General features: G+C 42.4%; 1 protein-coding gene across 6 annotated transcripts in view; it reads right to left on the reverse strand.

The window, feature by feature from the left end:
- Nucleotides 1–279: 279 nt before the first annotated feature.
- Nucleotides 280–19,562, reverse strand: part of LPAR1 (lysophosphatidic acid receptor 1) — a 139,561-nt gene continuing 120,278 nt past the window's right edge. For all 6 annotated transcript variants that reach the window (XM_054032818.1, XM_054032821.1, XM_054032816.1 and 3 more), the window contains one exon: nucleotides 280–2,606. In XM_054032818.1, coding sequence (XP_053888793.1) covers nucleotides 2,305–2,606 — 302 coding nt within the window. In that variant the 3' untranslated portion in view covers nucleotides 280–2,304. The remainder of the gene's footprint in view (nucleotides 2,607–19,562) is intronic.

The following is a 19,562-nucleotide window of genomic DNA, read 5'->3' on the forward strand; positions in this document are numbered from 1 at the left end:
ACATGACATCATAAATGCCTGCCAGAAAGGAGGAACACCACTATTAAACCCAGATAGTGCAGTGTCCCCCATTTTGCTGCAGGAGACAGTGGAAGCTGAGAAGACTCTTCAAGGGCTGAGTCCTCTATCATGCCTCCTCACTAAAGCAACCAGCAGAAGGGAAAGTAGATCTGGGAGACTAGGAGAACAGAGATGACATTCTCCCCAAACCTATTCCCCTCTTTGGGGAATCACCCTTGTTCTCTGAGCACTGACAGGTATGCACACCAAACATTGTACACTCATTGAGAAAGCTTTATTAGTGGCTTAGTGTGGAGGGTTTTTTCCCCCCGTTAAGTTCAAACAGCCCATCTTCTAGTTCTCATTGTAGTTACATGCGTGAAAAATCATGAGTTCATTTGTTCTCAACCTCAGTAAAGAATATAGCGATATGTGTTTTGTACAAAGTAAGCGTAAATATCCATCCCTTGTTTAACTGACACGTGATCCCTGGACACCTTCTCTAAGCCCACCTGCCCGCTCTCATCTCCCCCACTTTCACACAGCCCCTGCACACCTGCTAAACATTACAGGTGAAAATCCTGGCTCCACTGAAGTCAATGGCAAAACTCCCATTGATTTCTCTCTCTCACACACACACACACACACACACACACACACACACACACAGAGGCAACTTTACACTCTCTCTGCCTCCTTAGTGCTGACTTCCCTTTTTCAGGCATCCTTCTTAAATCTAAATACTCTATCCACCTCTGCACAATAGCCTCATGACAGTATCCCAACACCGGTTACGCAACATTCCAGAGCATTACACTGACTGATAAACCTCAAGCAAGTTATTATTTAGGCATCTAACAACATGGAAAACAGCCTGTCGTGAACTTTAGTTATGGTCCATTACATTGTTATGCACACATGGGCGCACTCACACAAACAAGTAATTTGGCATACAAAGGTCCCAAGTTCTTTAATACAAAGATCTCTTCTTCATAAAATTTATTTGATGGCAGACTATGGCTTTTCATTAGCATTTAATAATTCATAGGAGTTTATATTTGGACAGGTGGTATCTCTTCTTAAAAGTAGCCATGTATGAGATGTCCAGCTATTTGGCTGGCTTACCATAATGGAGGTTTCAATTGTTTGACAGATTATCTATTTGGTCTCATTAAAAAATAAAATTGTACCGTAGCTCCAAGTAACTACTGTTTATGAGATGAAGAGTAAATAATTTTTTAGATACCCTCAAAAATGTCCCTCACTCAGTGCAAAAAAATATATATTTTAAAAAAGCGTTTACAAAGTACACTATATTATGCATTAAAAAAATCCCTTTGCATTCCACAATGAATGAGAAAAACACTCCAATACCATAAATACATCTTACAAAACACTCTTGTGCGTCAGCTTAGCCTCGCGACTGTAGCTCTAAGGAGCTGACCATGAATAAACTTGGGACCCTTTGTGTATGTTACATATTCCAATACCACACTTCAAAGAAGAAAGTTAACTACTGTACCTTGTGACTAGAGTACTGTTTATTTCATAATCTAAACAAACACTGTAATACAGTCTATGCTTTTCTACTTTCCTGCGGACGTTACAATGAGCATCTTTTTCTGAATTAAAACAGTCCGCCATCACACAGAACAAGTGTGCTCTAACACCAGTAAAGAAGGTAGGAAGAGTCGGAATTTCCATCGTTTTCCTGTGACCTGTATTAGAAAAATATTTTTGTTTTGTTGTAGTTATGGCAGTGTCGCTAAGAATACAAAGACTACAGCATGTTTTTTTCTCCCTGCACAGTTAATGTCCATCACAAGCATGCAGATGGTGATAAATATTAAGTATTTATTAAATGAAATGCATTCTTTTTTTTAAAAACAAGACTAAGTGTCTACATGTAAATGCAGTGAAGCAGGTATACGCTTAATTAATCAGAGTTGATTTCAATTGGCACCAAGACAAAGCATATTCTGACAGAGTCTAGTTAGTGTAGTCTAAATAAGACTTTTCTAGTGCTACTTATGAATTCCATTGCAAGGAATCTGCTTTCTAGTTTCAGAAAGTAGAAGAAAGGATGAGGGCTATAGCACGGCCAGTTCTGCATACATGGCTTGGGTTGTGCGTGGGTGGGTTTTCTGGCAAAAAGAGAGTACTGTAGTCCATTAGTATTTAAGAATGTCTTGTGAGTTTGTTACTTTCGTTGTGCCCAGCCCTCTCTATGTGGTTTTCTAGCCTGTTATTGTTCATCCATCAATAAAAATTCTCTGTGGTTCTTTTTGATCTTTCAGTTCCTTTTTAAACCACAGAATGATCATTACTGTGTACTCCAGCCAAGATGGTGTGATTGAGCGATGAAGCAGAGCGGTCAGAGCCTTCGGTGGGGCCGTTGGCATTCTCGCTGCGCTGACAGCAGAGGATCTGTTTGAAGGTAGCACTCATTTCTTTGTCCCGGTAGGAGTAGATGATGGGGTTCATGGCAGAGTTGAATTCAGCAAGTAGCAGGAAGAATTTTTCATAGGCCAGGACATTACACTGAGGACAGCAAACATCAAGAAGCAACAAGACTAATCCTGGGGTCCAGCAGATTATAAAAGCACCTAGTGAGAAAGAAAAATCAAATATCAATGCGCTGATCACATAACAGGCTGTGTAAATGATCTGACCAAAAGCAGCTGTCATAAATATAAAGGGAACGGTAACAACCTTTATGTATGCAGTAACATAAAATCCCTCCTGGCCAGAGGTAAACCCCTTATTTACCTGTAAGGGGTTAATCAGATCAATTAATCTAGTTGGCACCTGATCAGAAGGACCAATGGGGAAAGAAGATACTTTCAAATCTGGGGGCGGGGGAGGTTTTGTTTGTGCTCTCTTTGTTGGTTCCCTCTGGATAGAAAGAGAGGGACACCAAGCAGGTAAACCATCTCTTGAAAAGATACCTTGAAATGATACATCTACAATTACAGAAATTGTAAGTAAAGGCAAGGAAATGCGTTAGATTATCTTTTGTTTTAGCTTGTGAATTTTCCCTATGCTAAGAGGGAGGTTTATTCCTGTTTTTGTAACTTTGAAGTTGAGCCTAGAGGGGAATCCTCTGTGTTTTAAATCTTTTTATCACCCTGTAAAATTACCTTCCATCCTCATTTTACAGAGGTGCTTCTTCTACTTTTTTCTTTATAATAAAGTTCTTCTTTTAAGAACCTGATTGATTTTAGTGTCCTAAAAATAAAGGGTCTGCTCTGTACTTTTATTAAAGGCAATTGGTTGGTATATTATACTCAAGCTTCCCCAGGAAGGGGGGTGAAGGGACTTGGGGGGGTATTTTGGGGAAATAGGAACTCCAAGTGGTCCTTTTCCTGAATCTTTGTCGAAATCCCGTGGTGGTGGCAGCGATACTGTCCAAGGACAAGGAAAGAATTTGTGCCTTGGGGAAGTTTTTAACCTAAGCTGGCAAAAATAAGCGTAGGGGGTCTTTCATGCGGGTCCCCACATCTGTACCCCAGAGTTCAGAGTGGGGAGGGAACCCTGCCAGCAGCAATGTTTAATTTTATTTTTCTACAATAAATATACTCCCAGCAATTATTTCTTCAGTGACATGATGAGAGATTTATCTCTTAAAATCTGAAAATAATGTTTTCTGGCAGCATTTCAAACCAGAAGAGGAGCCACCCCTCCCCTTTAAATAGTCCCTCCTTGGCAAATATATTTCCATTTAAAGGTGATAATGAGAAGCATTTTTCCACTTTCAGCTAGAGAGAGACCTTTGATTAAATCTTACTCCCGGGAGACAATGCTGCAATTTACTTCTCAAGCTAACAGCAACAAAGACAACCCTTCTGTTAGCACTGTGAATGAAGCAGCAGAAAGAGAGAAGCGATGCAGAGAGTAATTCTCAAGGAAAAGAATTTGTTTGGGTCCTGCTAATCCATTTCAGATCCATTATGTAATGGAAAGTAGTAAACATGCCCTCCGTGCACTGAAAGGTAGTCCTTTCAAGGGCTTTATTTCCTTTCTTAAAGCTCTCTTCAGAAGAAATTCAGAAGCTCCTAAGACTTGAGTAGCATGATTGCCAAAGAATCTTACAGTGATTAAAACACTTTTTCTTTCTGCCTCACTCCCACCCCCTTCAATACTTGCAGAACAGAGTGTGGGTAAAGGTCAGCACAAAATTCTGTATTTAAGTGCAGGGATAAAATCAAGTAGCTATTATCTTAATAGGGACAGTGAGTTTAGGTACGGTATTCTCTTACTGAGCACTTCAGAATGCTTCCAATAGATGCATAGAAGAGGAAGCTCTGACATGAAAATATTTGAGAGAGAGAAAATAGGGAGATTTCAATGCTCCTGAGATTTGCTGGATTGACATCAATGGAAAAATAAAGTCCCTAAGTATAGACAGATTTAGCACAGACAATGACAATACAAGCTTCCGTAAATTCTATTCTGTTTAGGTTCTTATACTGCAGCCATCACTATGGTATCTGTTTGTGTACCCCCATTGTGACTGGAGGGGTCAACTCAAAGGGGGAAATAGTTTACTATGCACAGCCCATTCATCCCACAGCCTCTTTGCTGTGTCTGACAAGAAGGTGTCAGTTATTCCCAGCTAGGGCAAATAGTGGCTTTATGCAATTTGGACCCCTTTCCATTGGGAAACAGATAGGCCATCAAACTCATTTCACACAGGCCACTGTACAGCCCTAGACCTTTCTCCAACAGACTGAAGGCCCCAAAACACTTATGCAAAGACTCAGGGTTGCACTGTTCTCTTGTCACCTACATTTATAGACATGCTTGTGTGCTGGGTGCCTTTGGGTGAAGTTTCAATTATCTTTTTTTCAAAATGGTTGAGTAAATAAATGCCATGCGCTGACTGTACTATCCCCAGACCAATCCACAGCAACACCATCATTTAAAGGAACTTTCAGACACCATTCCTCAGCAGGCACCTCCCATTCACTGAAAGACTGAGGCAAAGGCAACTTTCATATAGCCTTCAGCGGGGGAGGTTTAGGTTGGATATTAGGAAAAACTTTTTCACTAGGAGGGTGGTGAAGCACTGGAATGGGTTACCTAGGGAGGTGGTGGAATCTCCTTCCTTAGAGGTTTTTAAGGTCAGGCTTGAAAAAGCCCTGACTGGGATGATTTATTTGGGGATTGGTCCTGCTTTGAGTAGGGGGTTGGACTAGATGACCTCCTGAGGTCCCTTCCAACCCTGATATTCTATGATTCATAGCCCTAGGAATCACTGATGTCCGGGGTGATATGGAAGGAAAGATTATTGAGGAAGGCGTGGAGCACTGTCGGAATGACTTGCCCAAGTCTGACACATGGAGCGAGGACTGTATAAGGAAGAAGGTCAGAATGGATACTCAAAGAGCGGGGGTGAAAGGGCACTGCGTCCACTAACAGGATTTTAGTGTTGGTTTTTTTTGTTTTTTTTTTCAGGGAATGGGTTCTTTGCAAATATTGTGGATAAACTGTACATCATAACAAAGTAGCCATGAGACCTTATTTCTCCAACTGTTGTAGCTCTTACATGATGCATCTTGTCTAGGATTCAAATGAAATATCTTTGTGGCAGAGACTGTGTCGCTCCATGTTTCGAAAATACCTACCACATTTAGGGGGCTATCACAACAAACAAAAATCATCATAATCATAAATCTGTCTTCTTAAAAGACAGGAAACAAAGTGTAGGAATAAATGGTCCGTTTTCAGCATGGTAAATAGTGGTGTCCCCTAGGGGTCTGTATTGGGTCCAGTCCTATTCAACATATTCATAAATGATCTAGAAAAAGGGGTAAACAGTGAGGTGGCAAAATTTGCAGATGATACAAAATTACTCAAGACAGTTAAGTCCCAGGCAGACTGCGAAGAGCTACAAAAGGATCTCTCAAGACTAGGTGACTGTGCAACAAAATGGCAGATGAAATTCAAGGTTGATAAGTGTAAAGTAATGCACATTGGAAAACATAATCCCAACTATACATATAAAATGACGGGGTCTAAATTAGCTGTTACCACTCAAGAAAGAGATCTTGGAGTCATTGTGGATAGTTCTCTGAAAACATCCACTCAATGTGCAGCGGCTATCAAAAAAGCAAACAGAATGTTGGGAATCATTAAGAAAGGGATAGATAAGAAGACAGATAATATCATATTGCCTCTATCTAAATCCATGGTACACCCACATCTTGAATACTGCGTGCAGATGTGGTCACCCCATCTCAAAAAAGGTATATTGGAATTGGAAAAGGATCAGAAAAGGGCAACAAAAATGATTAGTATTGAATGGCTGCCATATGAGGAGAGATTAATAAGACTGGGACTTTTCAGCTTGGAAAGAGATGACTAAGTGAGGGATATAATAGAGGTCTATAAAATCATGACTGGTGTGGAGAAAGTAAATAAGGAAGTGTTATTTACTCCTTCTCATAACACAAGAACTAGGGGTCACCAAATGAAATTAATAGGCAACAAACAAAAGGAAGTATTTTTTCACACAACGCACAGTCAACCTGTGGAACTCCTTGCCAGAGGATGTTGTGAAGGCCAAGACTATAACAGGGTTCAAAAAAGAACTAGATAAGTTCACGGAGGATAGGTTCATCAATGGCTATTAGCAGAAGCTGGGAATGGGTGACAGGGGATGGATCAGTTGGTGATTACCTGTTCTTTTCATTCCCTCTGGGGCACTTATCATTGGCCACTGTTAGAAGACAGGATACTGGGCTACACGGACCTTTGGTCTGACCCAGTATGTCCGTTCTCATGTAAGTTCTACTATCTGTGTTGTATGTTCCAAATTTGGAATGGCTTGTGTAAATATGACATAACTGATTTACAAACAGTGAACAATAATGCACAACAGATGTACGGCACCAAGCATTTAACTGTGATAGAAATGATTTTTTTTGGAAAGGCATGCCTCGTGAGAATAAAACCTTTGATCAGATAGCTAATAATGTTGTATGCTACTTGGACTCAGAGGGAATGTAGTCTCCTACTGTTAATGTTTGGAATATCAACAAGAAAAAATGTTTAATATATGTAAGAGTAAGATTATGTCACGGAGGTCAGGGAGTCCATAACTTTCAGAGACCTCTGTGACATTTTCTACTTCAGCCCCAGGTTAGGCTCTCATTCCCTCTCTCTGGCTTCAGTTGTCCCCCTGTCAATTCTCCCCCCCCCCCCATTATTTTTAGTAATAGTCAGACAGGTTGCGGGCTTCCGTGAATTTTTGTTTACTTCCTGCAACCTGTCCATTACTTTTACTAAAAATATCTGTGACAAAATCTTAACACTAATTATGAGAAGATACTGCAGGAGGAAAGTATAGAACATAAAGGACTATCCTGAAACAAAGTGACGTTTATTTAGGTCTCTGCTTGCATGCCAGTTGTATAGTGGTCAGACACACTTTACATCAACCAGTCAGAATCTGTCAGTTTGGTCAGTCATTGAGGAGAGTCTATTTTTCCTCTACCCATATATGTTGTCTTGAACCAATGGCTTTGCTTACACAAACAACACGAGAGCCAATGTAAGAACAAAAGGCCCGCTACTGAAGAAACAGACGTCACTGGAAGCAGATCTGACACGTGTGACTGAGAAAAGAGAAAACATTTTCAGTTTGCTGGATTTTTTTAAAAGGAAAAGCAGACACACTGCAGATCCAAAACAAGTGAGGGTAAATGGACTTCAAGCCATTACCCCAGCATGCACAAGTCAGGCTTTCTGCAAGGGAAGAGCGCTTGGTCTAGCTTTACTCTAGTTCCCCAGACGTTTTTATTGCAGCTACAGTGTGAAAACAGCAATATAATATTGTATTAAGCTTCACTTTGATGAGATTATTGGAAACTCACAGACAACTTGTTCCCTTAGGGCTCAAGTAAGCCCAGCTCTGTAATAGACTATTCCAGGCTAGTCCCACCTGTGGCACTGGCTTCCCCAGACCAGGGAGGGGCAGTGCCAACGTAGCTGGCCCTGAGTGGGAGAGAACACATGGCACCAAAGAGTGGTGCAGATGCCACATTCCTCCTCTGGTTCTAGACAACATACCCAAGAACTCCCAATGGGCTGCTGTGTCTCTCTGCCGCCCTCTGCTGCTGTGGTTTTAAGCCACAAAACCGCCTCAAGCCTTCATGCTGTCCCACATTAACCCACACACCAAAGAGTTACGTGCTCATTTTCAAGTTCTCAGACTGAATGGCAACTCTTTTAAAAGTTCTCCGATTAGCAGATGAAGAGTTTCCTAATGAGTGCTCTTTTGCCTAAAATGGGGTAAGATTACATTTATTCCATGAACATTCATTTCCCCCTACTTTACAACGGCAACATAAAATAGGTGTCTGATCCCTGCCAAGTCACGCACCACCATGATTCGGTGATTCTCAGTGTTCCAAGCTCAACAATTCCCCCGCTCCTCTCCCCCAAACGGGAGAGGATGTATTTGCAAGAAGTGCTGATACAAAATAAAGTGGGTTTCACTTGGACAAGAAAACAATGAGGCAAAGCCTGAAGGAATGAAAGAGACCAAGGTAATAAAATCTGAAAGAAAGACAGGACGAAGGAAAGGGAAGTTATTCCACAGCTCTGATAAGATGTGATGTATTCTGAAGCACTCACTTGCTCCTGTTTAACCATATAATTTCCCCCCTACATACTCCCCTCTGTCCCAGGCCTGGCTGTAGCATTGCATTTGCCATTTGCAAGCAAGGCCTTTAACCTCGTCATGCCTGGTTTCTCATTTGAAAACTGGGGCGAATACGACTCACATAGTAAAGTCTTACTTGGACTGGAAGCTGTCTGGGCAGGGAGGTCTTTTTGTTTTGTGTTTTCACAGCTCCTAGCACAATGGGATCCTGGTCCAGGATTAGGACTCCCTAGGCACAACTGTAAAACAACCAAATAATAATAGTGATACTTACCCACCCAGGAAAAGTGCTCATTTACCTATAAACTACTGTAAGTCCTCTGTATTATTAATTGCTCCACATTGTTCTTCCATAGGTATGTCCATCCAATTCTCCCCTGCACAGGACTGGGCTCTCCCAGCACCCATACTCCTCCCCACTTTTGTCCCCTTCCACTAAGCCAGTCTCCTCTGCCCCCCTCTCCAGCCAGCCTCTCCTCCTGTTCCCATCACAGGATTCTGGCTAGGCAGCTGCCTCTCTTGAGTCCAGGGTTGGGAGACTTTTGGGGTGGGAAGGGCAGGAGTGGAGAAACCCCTGCTCAGTGGTGGGAATGATGTGAAAGTGAATTGGGATGTAGCATCCTGTAGAGGACAGGAAAAGAATGACTGCAATAAAATTAGCCCCAGACTAGGAGTACCATATCCTTGCAGGAGGGGTTACATTTTACTGGATTAGAACGGTCACTCAGGGCAAGGTGTAGCAGGAAACGTCTTTGGAAAACAACCTGAATTGATCAAAACAAAGGCAGAAACGAGGCTCAGAAAGATCAAATCCTATAGGAGTCAAAGCGTGGTCAAACAGAGCAACAGGGATAGCATCCATACTGCATGACAATTTCTAGGATTTTAGGCATGACAAATGCTAAATAGCTAAGTATGATTAATTTCTCGGTAGGGAAAATTGTTAGCTCCAGTAACTTGGAATGTAGCTAATTAGCCGTGAGACAGCCACATAGTTTTCATGCCTTGGATATCAGTAAGCTTCCTTAGGCTGCAATTCTCTTGTGTATAGCACAAAGAGCTAAACACCCAATTAATTATGTTAGTATTTATTTATAGCTTATTGTCTTTTTCCATTAGTACAAAATTCAGAAGGTTCATTCTAAGTTGAATACTATTATCTGTCACAAGTAATAGTGAATACAGTTAATGGTTCTGCAAATATACAGAATAGGAGTATTTTTTCTTCTATTTCTAGCCAGATATGATGCTCCCTGATTTTGCTCCAAAAGGGCTAAGGTATCACCCAAAACCCTCAGCTCAAGAACAAATAGTTATTACTATGAGTTTGAAGCTTTGGTTGGGAATTTTGAGTCAGGTTTTTTCACTTAGTTTTTATTTCAATTTCTAAAATGTGCCTGTCTGAAACTCAAGCTCCATGAAGATATATTAAAAAAGGGCCAAGTTCTAACCAACCCAATTCTAGATCTCCACAACAAGAGCTCTGCCCTTCCACCAACTCCCTCAGAAAATGTCTAAGGAAAAAGATGTTCCTGAACAAAAGATGTTCCCAGAAAGTCAACAAACTCAGGCTCCAGCAGACCAAAGGGGAAGTAAATTCCAGATTTGAAATCCCTCCTCTGAGCATGAGCTACCCGATAAACATATGTAGGGACAGTGGCTTTGTTGAACGCAGGGCAAAAGAATTTTACATAGCAGTAAATGCCATCACAACAGTTTCTGCCACTTTCAGAGAGTTCATCTGAGCAAACTGACCCTCTGGAACGCATCGCTGAACGAATATGGAATGAGAAATGTGTTCCTGTATGAGCTTGACACTATTGTACACCAACACAGCCGTGTTTTGTTGAAGGCATGGTTGTGTTCTGACCTATATATATTGTCCTGTATGCTCTGCTGCAGTTCCCACAAATTGTTTTTTAATTAAATGCTTCTATTGTATGCAAGAGGCAAACGTGAATCTGAAACAGTTACAATGAAATCAAAAAAACATGCCATATTCCCCAGGTAAAGCAGCCTTGCTTATGGTTAGAAAACCTCCCCCTCACAATCCAGAGTCCAAGCAGCATAGAGATACAGCTCCTTCTCGTTAAAGTTTTTATGCGTTCCCTCCCATGTACTCTGAACTGTGAACTCAGAGGATGGGAGGAATTCACTTGCATGACTCTTTCATGGTGGGTAGGGGTGGGAATAGCTGGAAAAGTCTTCTATCCTTTTTAAGGTCCCACTATAGTCCGTCTGGTGCTGATGGCCTTTTTCTATTGGGAAGGGCCTAACAGCTTCTGGTGGAGATCAGCATTTCACACTAGTTAACCTCTCTCCCCTGCATTGTGATATATAGTTACAGAGGCTTACGATACAAATGATTAAATATTACCATACAATATGGAATACAGACGTTATAAGTGAGATTAATGCATGCAGCAACTCACAAGCATTCAATAAACACTAAACACATTCTTATCATCTGAGTACCTATTTTAAGAATGCTAACACACAGGTGAGCAAGACTGGGTCCAACTATGTATTTGCCAGCATTCAGCTGAGACCTGGGACCTTGGCATGAGCTGGCACCTAGTCTGCCAGCAGCACAAGATTTACCACGCTAGCCAGGCTACTTTGTCCATCACTATCTACCCAGAACTAAACGTGTCACTCAGTATTTCTGAAAAACAAAAAAGCTCTTCACAGTTAATTCTTCAGCTTATTTAATGTTTCCATCTTTATTGCAGGTCACGGCACATGCAGTTTATTGACACTAATGTCATTGACTTTAACATGAATCAAAGCCACTTTTTCCTCCCTGGTTCTTGTTAGAAGTTTGTGCACCCTGGGGGCAATGTCTCCTACACTGGCATCCAGAAAGAACCAACTTCTAGTGGCAACTGCTAAGTTGCAACGTTCCCTATGGAAAGGAATTCTATCCTAAAATAGTGAGGAAAAAACTACTGAAATCTAGTGTATTCCTTCATGTTTAGTGCATTGTAACGGGAGAGAATCAGAATGTTACAGAGAAAAGACTGTATTTGCCAGTGATCACTAGTGAGCATGAGTCACAATTGCAGAGTGTGCTAATTAATATCACAGGGCACATCTTGAACAGGAGGTAGCATGCAGGGTTCATCACCTAAATTCTTCACCATAGTCCTTTTGTCTCCGCTCACAGTAGCAGCAAAATCTCAGCACTCTCTTCAGACTTTTAGTGCTAAACTCTTTTTGAGCAACTACACTGCTTGGTTTGCTATGCCAACCTGGTAACCATATTGTTGTTCTATCCACAGCCGAGCTCCAGTTTTTCACTACATTATAGACTGCATATTTGTCATGTTCTTGGCATGGTTGCTTGTGTTTTAGAAAGAAAGAAAGTTTTCCCCCCAAGAAGTTTGGCACGTGACAATTTATATTGTGAGAAAACCAATACTAGTTTGTTAGCAGCACATGAGGTCTCGGAAAAACACAACATATAGATAGTGAGTCTGCTATAGTATCAGACTAATACACAAGCAAGTTTGCTCTTGAAGACTTGGCTTGATGGCAATCTTTCCACGGACTTCAATGACGGTTGGATAAAACCCTGGAGCAGCCCTACTGTTTAAATATTAGTTATATGCACATGTGTTGTCTGTGGCTCCCTTACATCTAATGTGGGGATCAGCAACCTTTGGCCCGCGGCCCGCCAGGGTAAACCTCCTGGTGGGCTGGGCTGGTTTGTTTACCTATTGCGTCTGCAGGTTCGGACGATCGTGGCTCCCACGAGCCGCAGTTTGCCGTTCTAGGCCAATGGGGGCTGTGAGAAGCCATGGCCAGCACATCCCTCGGCCCGCGCCGCTTCCCCCGCCCCCATTGGCCTGGAGTGGCAAACCATGGCCAGTGGGAGCCGCGATCGGCCGAACCTGTGGACGCGGCAGGTAAACAAACCGGCCCGGCCCACCAGGGGGCTTACCGTTGCGGGCCGCGTGCCAAAAGTTGCCGATCCCTGATCTAATGCTTGCAAATCACTAAACGCCCCTTCACGTTTGATTTAGGGTTAAGAGCTCTTGAAACATCTCATAGCAACAGCCAAAACCCAGGAAAATTATGAAGAGAAAAAAGAAAATGGGAGACAGTGGGGATGCAAAGAGCAAGACTGATCATCTTATCTCTAAGTTGTGGGTTCAAGTCCAGCATCAGTGCCGGCTGAGAGCAGTTACTGTCTGCTGGCTGTTTGGTAGCCACGTGAAATCAATTTGAGAGTCTCTGTCCTGATGGTAAGGGAACCTCTCCATCATCAGACTTGACTGACTGACTGACACTCCTACAAGAGAAGCCAAAGGCTGAATGGACATGGAAGTAAACCATATAGGTTTCCAATTCTAATAGCTTTTTTAAATTAAGGAGCACACAAAGTCCTATGTTTCACATATATAAATTATATATTAAAAGGCATTCTTCAGGATTGGTGCGTGAAATCTACCTTCCTTGAACAACTGTCAAATCTTGGGCTGAAACAATTTAGCAACATACATTTAAAATCTCTTAACGATCTGGAGGAAAAAAATTAATTGACCATTCATCCAATAACTGAATTTAGCGAGATTCATGAATGACTGAGTTCATTTTTTCCTTAGTAAACTGTTTATCTATAGAAAAGCATTTTAAACAAAACAGGAAATCATTAAGTAACAATGGTCAGGATTTTGGCTGGTTTCTAAACCAGAAAGATATGGGAAGCTAGTGAATGAATGCGGTCCAGCTGTTGCCAAGGAAATTTAAATATTTTTCCCCTCCGTAAAATAAAATGATAGTCCCCGAGCCTCACTCTTGCCAAAAACCTGACGCAAACAGGAAGTTTTGGTGTCTATAATCATCTTGCAACAGTTACATAATGGCCTTTAGCGCTCCTTCATAACGCACAACGCGCGACATAATCTCGCCTGTAATAGCAACTTGGCTGGAATGGGGGCATAAAATATCGTCGATGACAGGGTCTTGCAGAGTCAAACCTTTGCGGTACTGGTGCTATTGGCGCAGACCTATGTAATACTGTGTTACACATTGGACAGGGGTCAAGGAAAAGCAGATGATGATTAAAGGAATTCAGATTTGGGGAGAGCTGGAAGGAGGAGAAAATATTTTCAGTCCATACATCCCTCCCACCTGCAACTTTTTAGGCTGGATTTAACTATTTGTTGGCAGCTGGACTATACAAATGTATATTTTATGGCTATCACCGGGTATTCTTTTCTTTCACTTTTTGAAAGAAACTGCCCCCCCCCAAAGTGAAGTAATTAATATTAGTTGATCTGAAGCAAATGCTTAGTAGACTATGTAACACCCCTCCCACACCCCCCGCTGCCATTCCTCCCTGGGTTACTCGGGAGCTGGCAACACTCACCTGTGTGCCCGGGCGCCTGATGTTGTAAAAGATCCTGAGTATCCCAGTGGTGATGTTGGATAGGTGGGGATCCTATTCACCCCCTCTGCTGCAGTCCCTTTACTCCAAAGGAATTTACAATTGGCGGTGCCTCCCCCTGGCTGGCCCCTGTACACACTCAAGGGCGTGCCTTGGGAACCTCCAGGAATAAACCTGTTCTAATAATAACCACCCGTGGCATGGGTCTAACTCAAATACCAATTATAAATAATATACATCCCATATACTTAAATTAGAGTTAACACATCTTTACTTAACAACTTAAAGTAACAGGGTGTGACCAACTAAGATTAAATGTCACTACTAATTTAAATCCACAGTGGCAGTTGAATAAAACCAATTAACAAATATACTATACAGTAATAAATGAAACGTATCTAACTGGCATTTATACTGCCACTGTTTACCTCACCCCGGAGTGTGCACTCCTCTGGATTTCAGTGCTAGACACTTGCTTGGGCGCGCTGGAAGATCTGCAGGTGGAGACAGCGCTCTGTTGGTTCTGTGTATCAGTCCGGCCAAGGCAACAAGCTGCACAACCCTCTGGCGACTGGAGCTGGCCCCACCAAATGTCAGCAGCTCTGGGTCCTGGTTCGGTGCAATGATCTCTCTGCCTCTCCTCAGACTCAGTCTCTCTGCTGTGCCTCCATTCCCTTGCAAGTACTTTCCCAAACCAGAGTAGGGGTTACTCACAGGCCTTCACTGCAGGCCCACCTCAGTCAGCTCCAGGCACAACAATAGTCTCTGCCCTGGCTCCTGGGAAGCCACCAACCACCTATGAAGCTCCCTGCTCAATCAAAGCCCCTACAGGCTCTCAACAGCAGCTTCTGACTTTCTAGCAGCAGCTCCTGGTATGGACAGCGCTCCACACCAGCAATCTGGCTCCTTTCCCAAAATGGAGCCCATCGCCTGCTTTCCTTGCACTCCTTGGAAGAGAAAGTGTCTCACTCTTTCTCCAAGGCCTCATGGGAGTTGTGGTCTCTAAGGCTAGATTGCAGCACACAGGATCTTCCCAACTGGAACACTCCCAATAACGTTCAGAGGCCCCTGCAGTAAGAGGGGCTTACAACTACTATGGCCAAGATCTTTTAAGATGACTAATGAGTTTAACGTGCCAACTTGAGACACCTTAAAAAGGACCCCCTTTTCAGAAACTGCTGAGCATCCACTCTTTGGCCTGGTCCCCACTAAGTCCCCACTTCGGACTAAGGTACGCAAATTCAGCTACTTTAATAACGTAGCTGAATTCGAAGTACCTTAGTCCGAACTTACCGCGGGTCCAGACGCAGCAGGGAGGCTCCCCCGTCGATGCCGCGTACTCCTCTCGCCGAGCTGGAGTACCGGCGCCGACTGCGAGCACTTCCGGGATCGATCCGGGATCGATTTATCGCGTCTTAACCAGACGTGATAAATCGATCCCAGAACATCGATTGCCTGCCACCGGACCCTCCGGTAAGTGAAGACAAGGCCTTTGAGAATCTGGCCTCTTTAGAGACACCTCTAGTCAGACATTCAAAAACGTAGGTACACAAAATCACTAGGCAAGTTTGAAGATCTGGCCATATATCTCTAAGCAGAAGCACTTAGCCAAGTAGGTCTTTTTATGTAAGGCATTAAGCACACCTGAACTTATACTAGAGTACTTGTGGCACCTTAGAGACTAACAAATTTATTTGAGCATAAGCTTTCATGGGCTACAACCCACTTCGTCGGATGCCCACGAAAGCTTATGCTCAAATAAATTTGTTCGACTCTAAGGTGCCACAAGTACTTCTGTTCTTTTTATGGATACAGACTAACACGGCTGCTACTCTGAAACCTGAACTTATACTGGGAATTTTAAAAGTAATTTCGCTGTTATGAATTTCTTTGACACTTGGTGCCCCTTTAATTTTTAAAAAAGCCATTCAGAACCTTGCTACAGCAGTAGACATGCTTATGCAAACATGAGGGCTCACCACAAGAGGTCCTCTGAGGCACAGAGTGGACAGTTGGCATGCTGAATGAAGCAGCTTACCAGACTTTGTTAGCACCTGAGTCTGCTACGTATGTTTAACACATTGAAGACTTTGGTGTTTCCTTACTACCACACATATTGCAGTTTTTAATCACAGAAAATTATTTCATGCTGAAGTTGAAAGAACTTTTTTTTTTAAATGTCCTTCCTCTTCCTTCCCCCACTTCTAGTATTTTGATACTTCTCCAAGTTCAATCACAATGCTACATTTAAACAATATGGTTTGTTTAATATCTTTTCAATGTGATTTCTTTTGTTGTTAAAGTCCTTAAGCATTACTTGTATTATAATTGGATCAGCTCCAACTGCAAAGTAAGTTTCTGACAAAATTATGCGTGTATGAAGTTTAAATGTTAGAAGCCGATGTGATCCCACTATAAGTAGTATGAAATTAGTAGTGATCGCAGAAATAGAGTTATTAGAAACTCTTGGTTTCCTTAACACAGCTAAATTTGCTTCTAACTTAACACACTTTTGGAAGGCACTCAAACATTATAGCCATGAAGGTAGTATAAAATCTGAACAGAACAGAGTAAGAATCTAAGACAGACAATTGCAATGATCAGATGAGATTCAAATTCCAACTCAACTATGAGCAATGCAGATGTGTTTTCTCCAATCTAGTTATAGTTGAATGGTATCCAATTATGGCTAGTTAGTTAAGGAACGATCATCATCATTTAAAGCAATTAATGGATCAAGCCCCAACTACATTAAAGACTGGATTTTGATCTATAAAACACTGACAGCTGCACTCCTCTGGGACAATATAGATTAATACACAAAGAATGAAACACACAAGAGCTGGGGACAAAGCATTCTCGGCCAAGGGGATCTGACTATGGAACAAACTTCCAGGGGAGATAAGGAAAATCCTGAGTCTGACTGTCTTTTAGCAGGAAACACTGCAATACCTTCCTGTTTGAAAAGGCCTTTTCCACCATAAGAATGAGACTCAACTATGACACTCCCCTTCTACCTCTAAGGGTATGTCTACACTGGCAAGTTTCTGTTCCACAAGTTATACTACTTTTATTAAAGCGCTGGAATTAAACTGCTGTTGCGTGTCCACACTGTGCTCCTTGTGATACTGGAGGTGCATCCACATTAGCAGTTCTTGCAACGGCAAAGACAGTAGTGCACTGTGGGTAGCTATCCCACTGTGCAGCTGGCTGCAGGGTGCTTTGGGAAGGGTTTGCAATACCTCATGCGACAGGCACAGCGTCACATGATGCAGGTTTCCCAATCCCATTGTTCCATGGGCATCTTACTACATTGCCAGCTACTTTTCAACTGAAGGCGGGAGGTGCAGGGGGAAGAGTTTGTGACAGGGAGCGTGTGTGTGTGTATGGAGGGGTGGAGAGAGACAGTGTGTTTTGGGAAACAGAGAGTGTGTCAGCATGCTGTCTTGTAAGTTCAGACAGCGGCAGGAAGCAACCAGTCCTGAGGCAGGGGAGGGGGAAAACACACACACACACACACCCCTGCCTCTGTGTTCAACAGCACAAGCATTCCACATTAATGGTTTGCTTTGTGTCCCAGAGCAGATCAGCACAGCACACCAGGGCTGTCAGAAATGTTGCTTTGAAAGGGGAGAGGTGCATGTCTCCAGGGCAGCCGAGTTCAAAACAATGAGCAGAGTGGTCATTTCAGGCATTCTGGGACAGCTCTGGAGGCCAAGTACAGCGCAGAAAACAATCAATGGTCTACACTGGCAATAGAGCACCAGAGCCTCGTTGAGGTGGGTTTTTTGCAGTGCTGCAACTGAGGAGTTTCTGCGCACAAAGTGGCTTTGCAGGGTGTGCCTGTCTGTAGTTTTGAGCGCAAAAAGCTGCTTTTTACTGCACAGAAACTTGCCAGCGTAGACAAGCCCTAAGCCCCTACCAACCAAACACAAAGTTATCCTGAAACCAGTAAACCTTCAATGAAAAAGTAAATTAATGAAAACTAAGTAACTAAACAAACATACCCCACGAACTTTACCTCCTCAAACAGAGTTTTTACCCTGAATAGGGAGAGGTGTCAGAGACTCCATGAAGTCTGTCAGGGATCTCACTATTGCTATCAACTTTATGTTGAAGACCGTCAGATACTATAGTAATTGGTATCTGTATAAAACCCTAAGGCAAAAGACAGTTAGTAATAACTCCATTTAGTCACAGAAGAAGTATAGCACCCAAACTTTGGTCTAATGAGCCCTATACTGGCAACTTGTCAGAAGTCCAAAGGCTAAGTACAAATATGCATGAAATGGAGCAGAGCAAGTTTAATTCTACAAACATTGGATCTAGGTGGCCTAGATCAGGTTGAACCATAATGTGCTGGAAAATATAGCCTCAAGCCTGGACTTCTGTATTCAAGATGACATGACAAAGCGTAGAACTTTGGGGACTGTATTTAGCTTGCACCTAACATTTCAACTGTCTCTGTTTCATAGTTTCAATAGCGCCTCCAAGTTTTCCTGGGATTCAGCTAACTGGCAGCATCCGGACAAGCTTCCTTTACTACCAGAGAAATTAAAAACAACAGAAAGGCAAATGGTATGCATTGGAGACGCTGTACCACTACATATGAGTTAACAGAGGTTTAATTAATTTAAACTTCTACCTATTGTAGATAAATTCTCAGCTCTCCCTGGTGTAGACATGTAACAAATCCACTGAATCTAACAGAGTTCCTTCAGATTCACAACGTGTAAGATATCAACACCTGGCTCAAGGTGTTGAATTAATTTTCATGTTGCTAATCAATCTTCATGAACAATATACACCTAGGCCTCTCTTGGGTCGCTCAGCAATGTGCTCTCATATTCTAAATCCACCTGTCTGTGAAAAACAAACACTCTCCCACCAAGAATAGCATTTGCCTTTCAGCTGTGGACATTACAACAATCTTCAAGTCATTATGATACTGCTCAAAAACTATATATAAATAGCTGTGATAAGTGAAGGAGGGGGCAATAGCTCCCTTTTATGGACACCCAGCCATGCATTAGCTATAAAATCCCTCTTAATAGCTGTTCTCTAATTGCTCTACCTGTAAAGGGTTAAAAAGTCTCACTACTATGCATAGGTAAAAGGAAGTGAGTGGACACCTGGCCAAAACAGCCAATGGGAAGGCTAGAATTTTTTTAAATGGCGAAAAGACTCCTTTTGTCTGTCTGTCTGCTCTCTTGGGGAGAAGCGGACAGGGCAGCAGCTATGCTGTGAGAAGCTCGGGCCAGGTATGAAAAATCACCAGTATCATACCTAGAAACTACTCATTTAAAACCCCAGAGATGTAAGTAGATCAGGAAATGTCTAGGAAGGGGCGATTAGGTTTACCCCTTTTACTTCTTTATGGCTTGTGGATTCCTCTGTGCTAACCCCAGGTGCTTTTGTTTTGCTTGTAACCATTAAGCTGGACCTCAAGGAAGCTATTCTTGGTGCTTAATCCTTGTAGTTGCTCTTTTAAAATCTAGCAAT

The sequence above is a fragment of the Malaclemys terrapin genome, chromosome 6, assembly GCF_027887155.1.
Source record: "Malaclemys terrapin pileata isolate rMalTer1 chromosome 6, rMalTer1.hap1, whole genome shotgun sequence".
NCBI classification, from domain to species: Eukaryota; Metazoa; Chordata; order Testudines; family Emydidae; genus Malaclemys; species Malaclemys terrapin.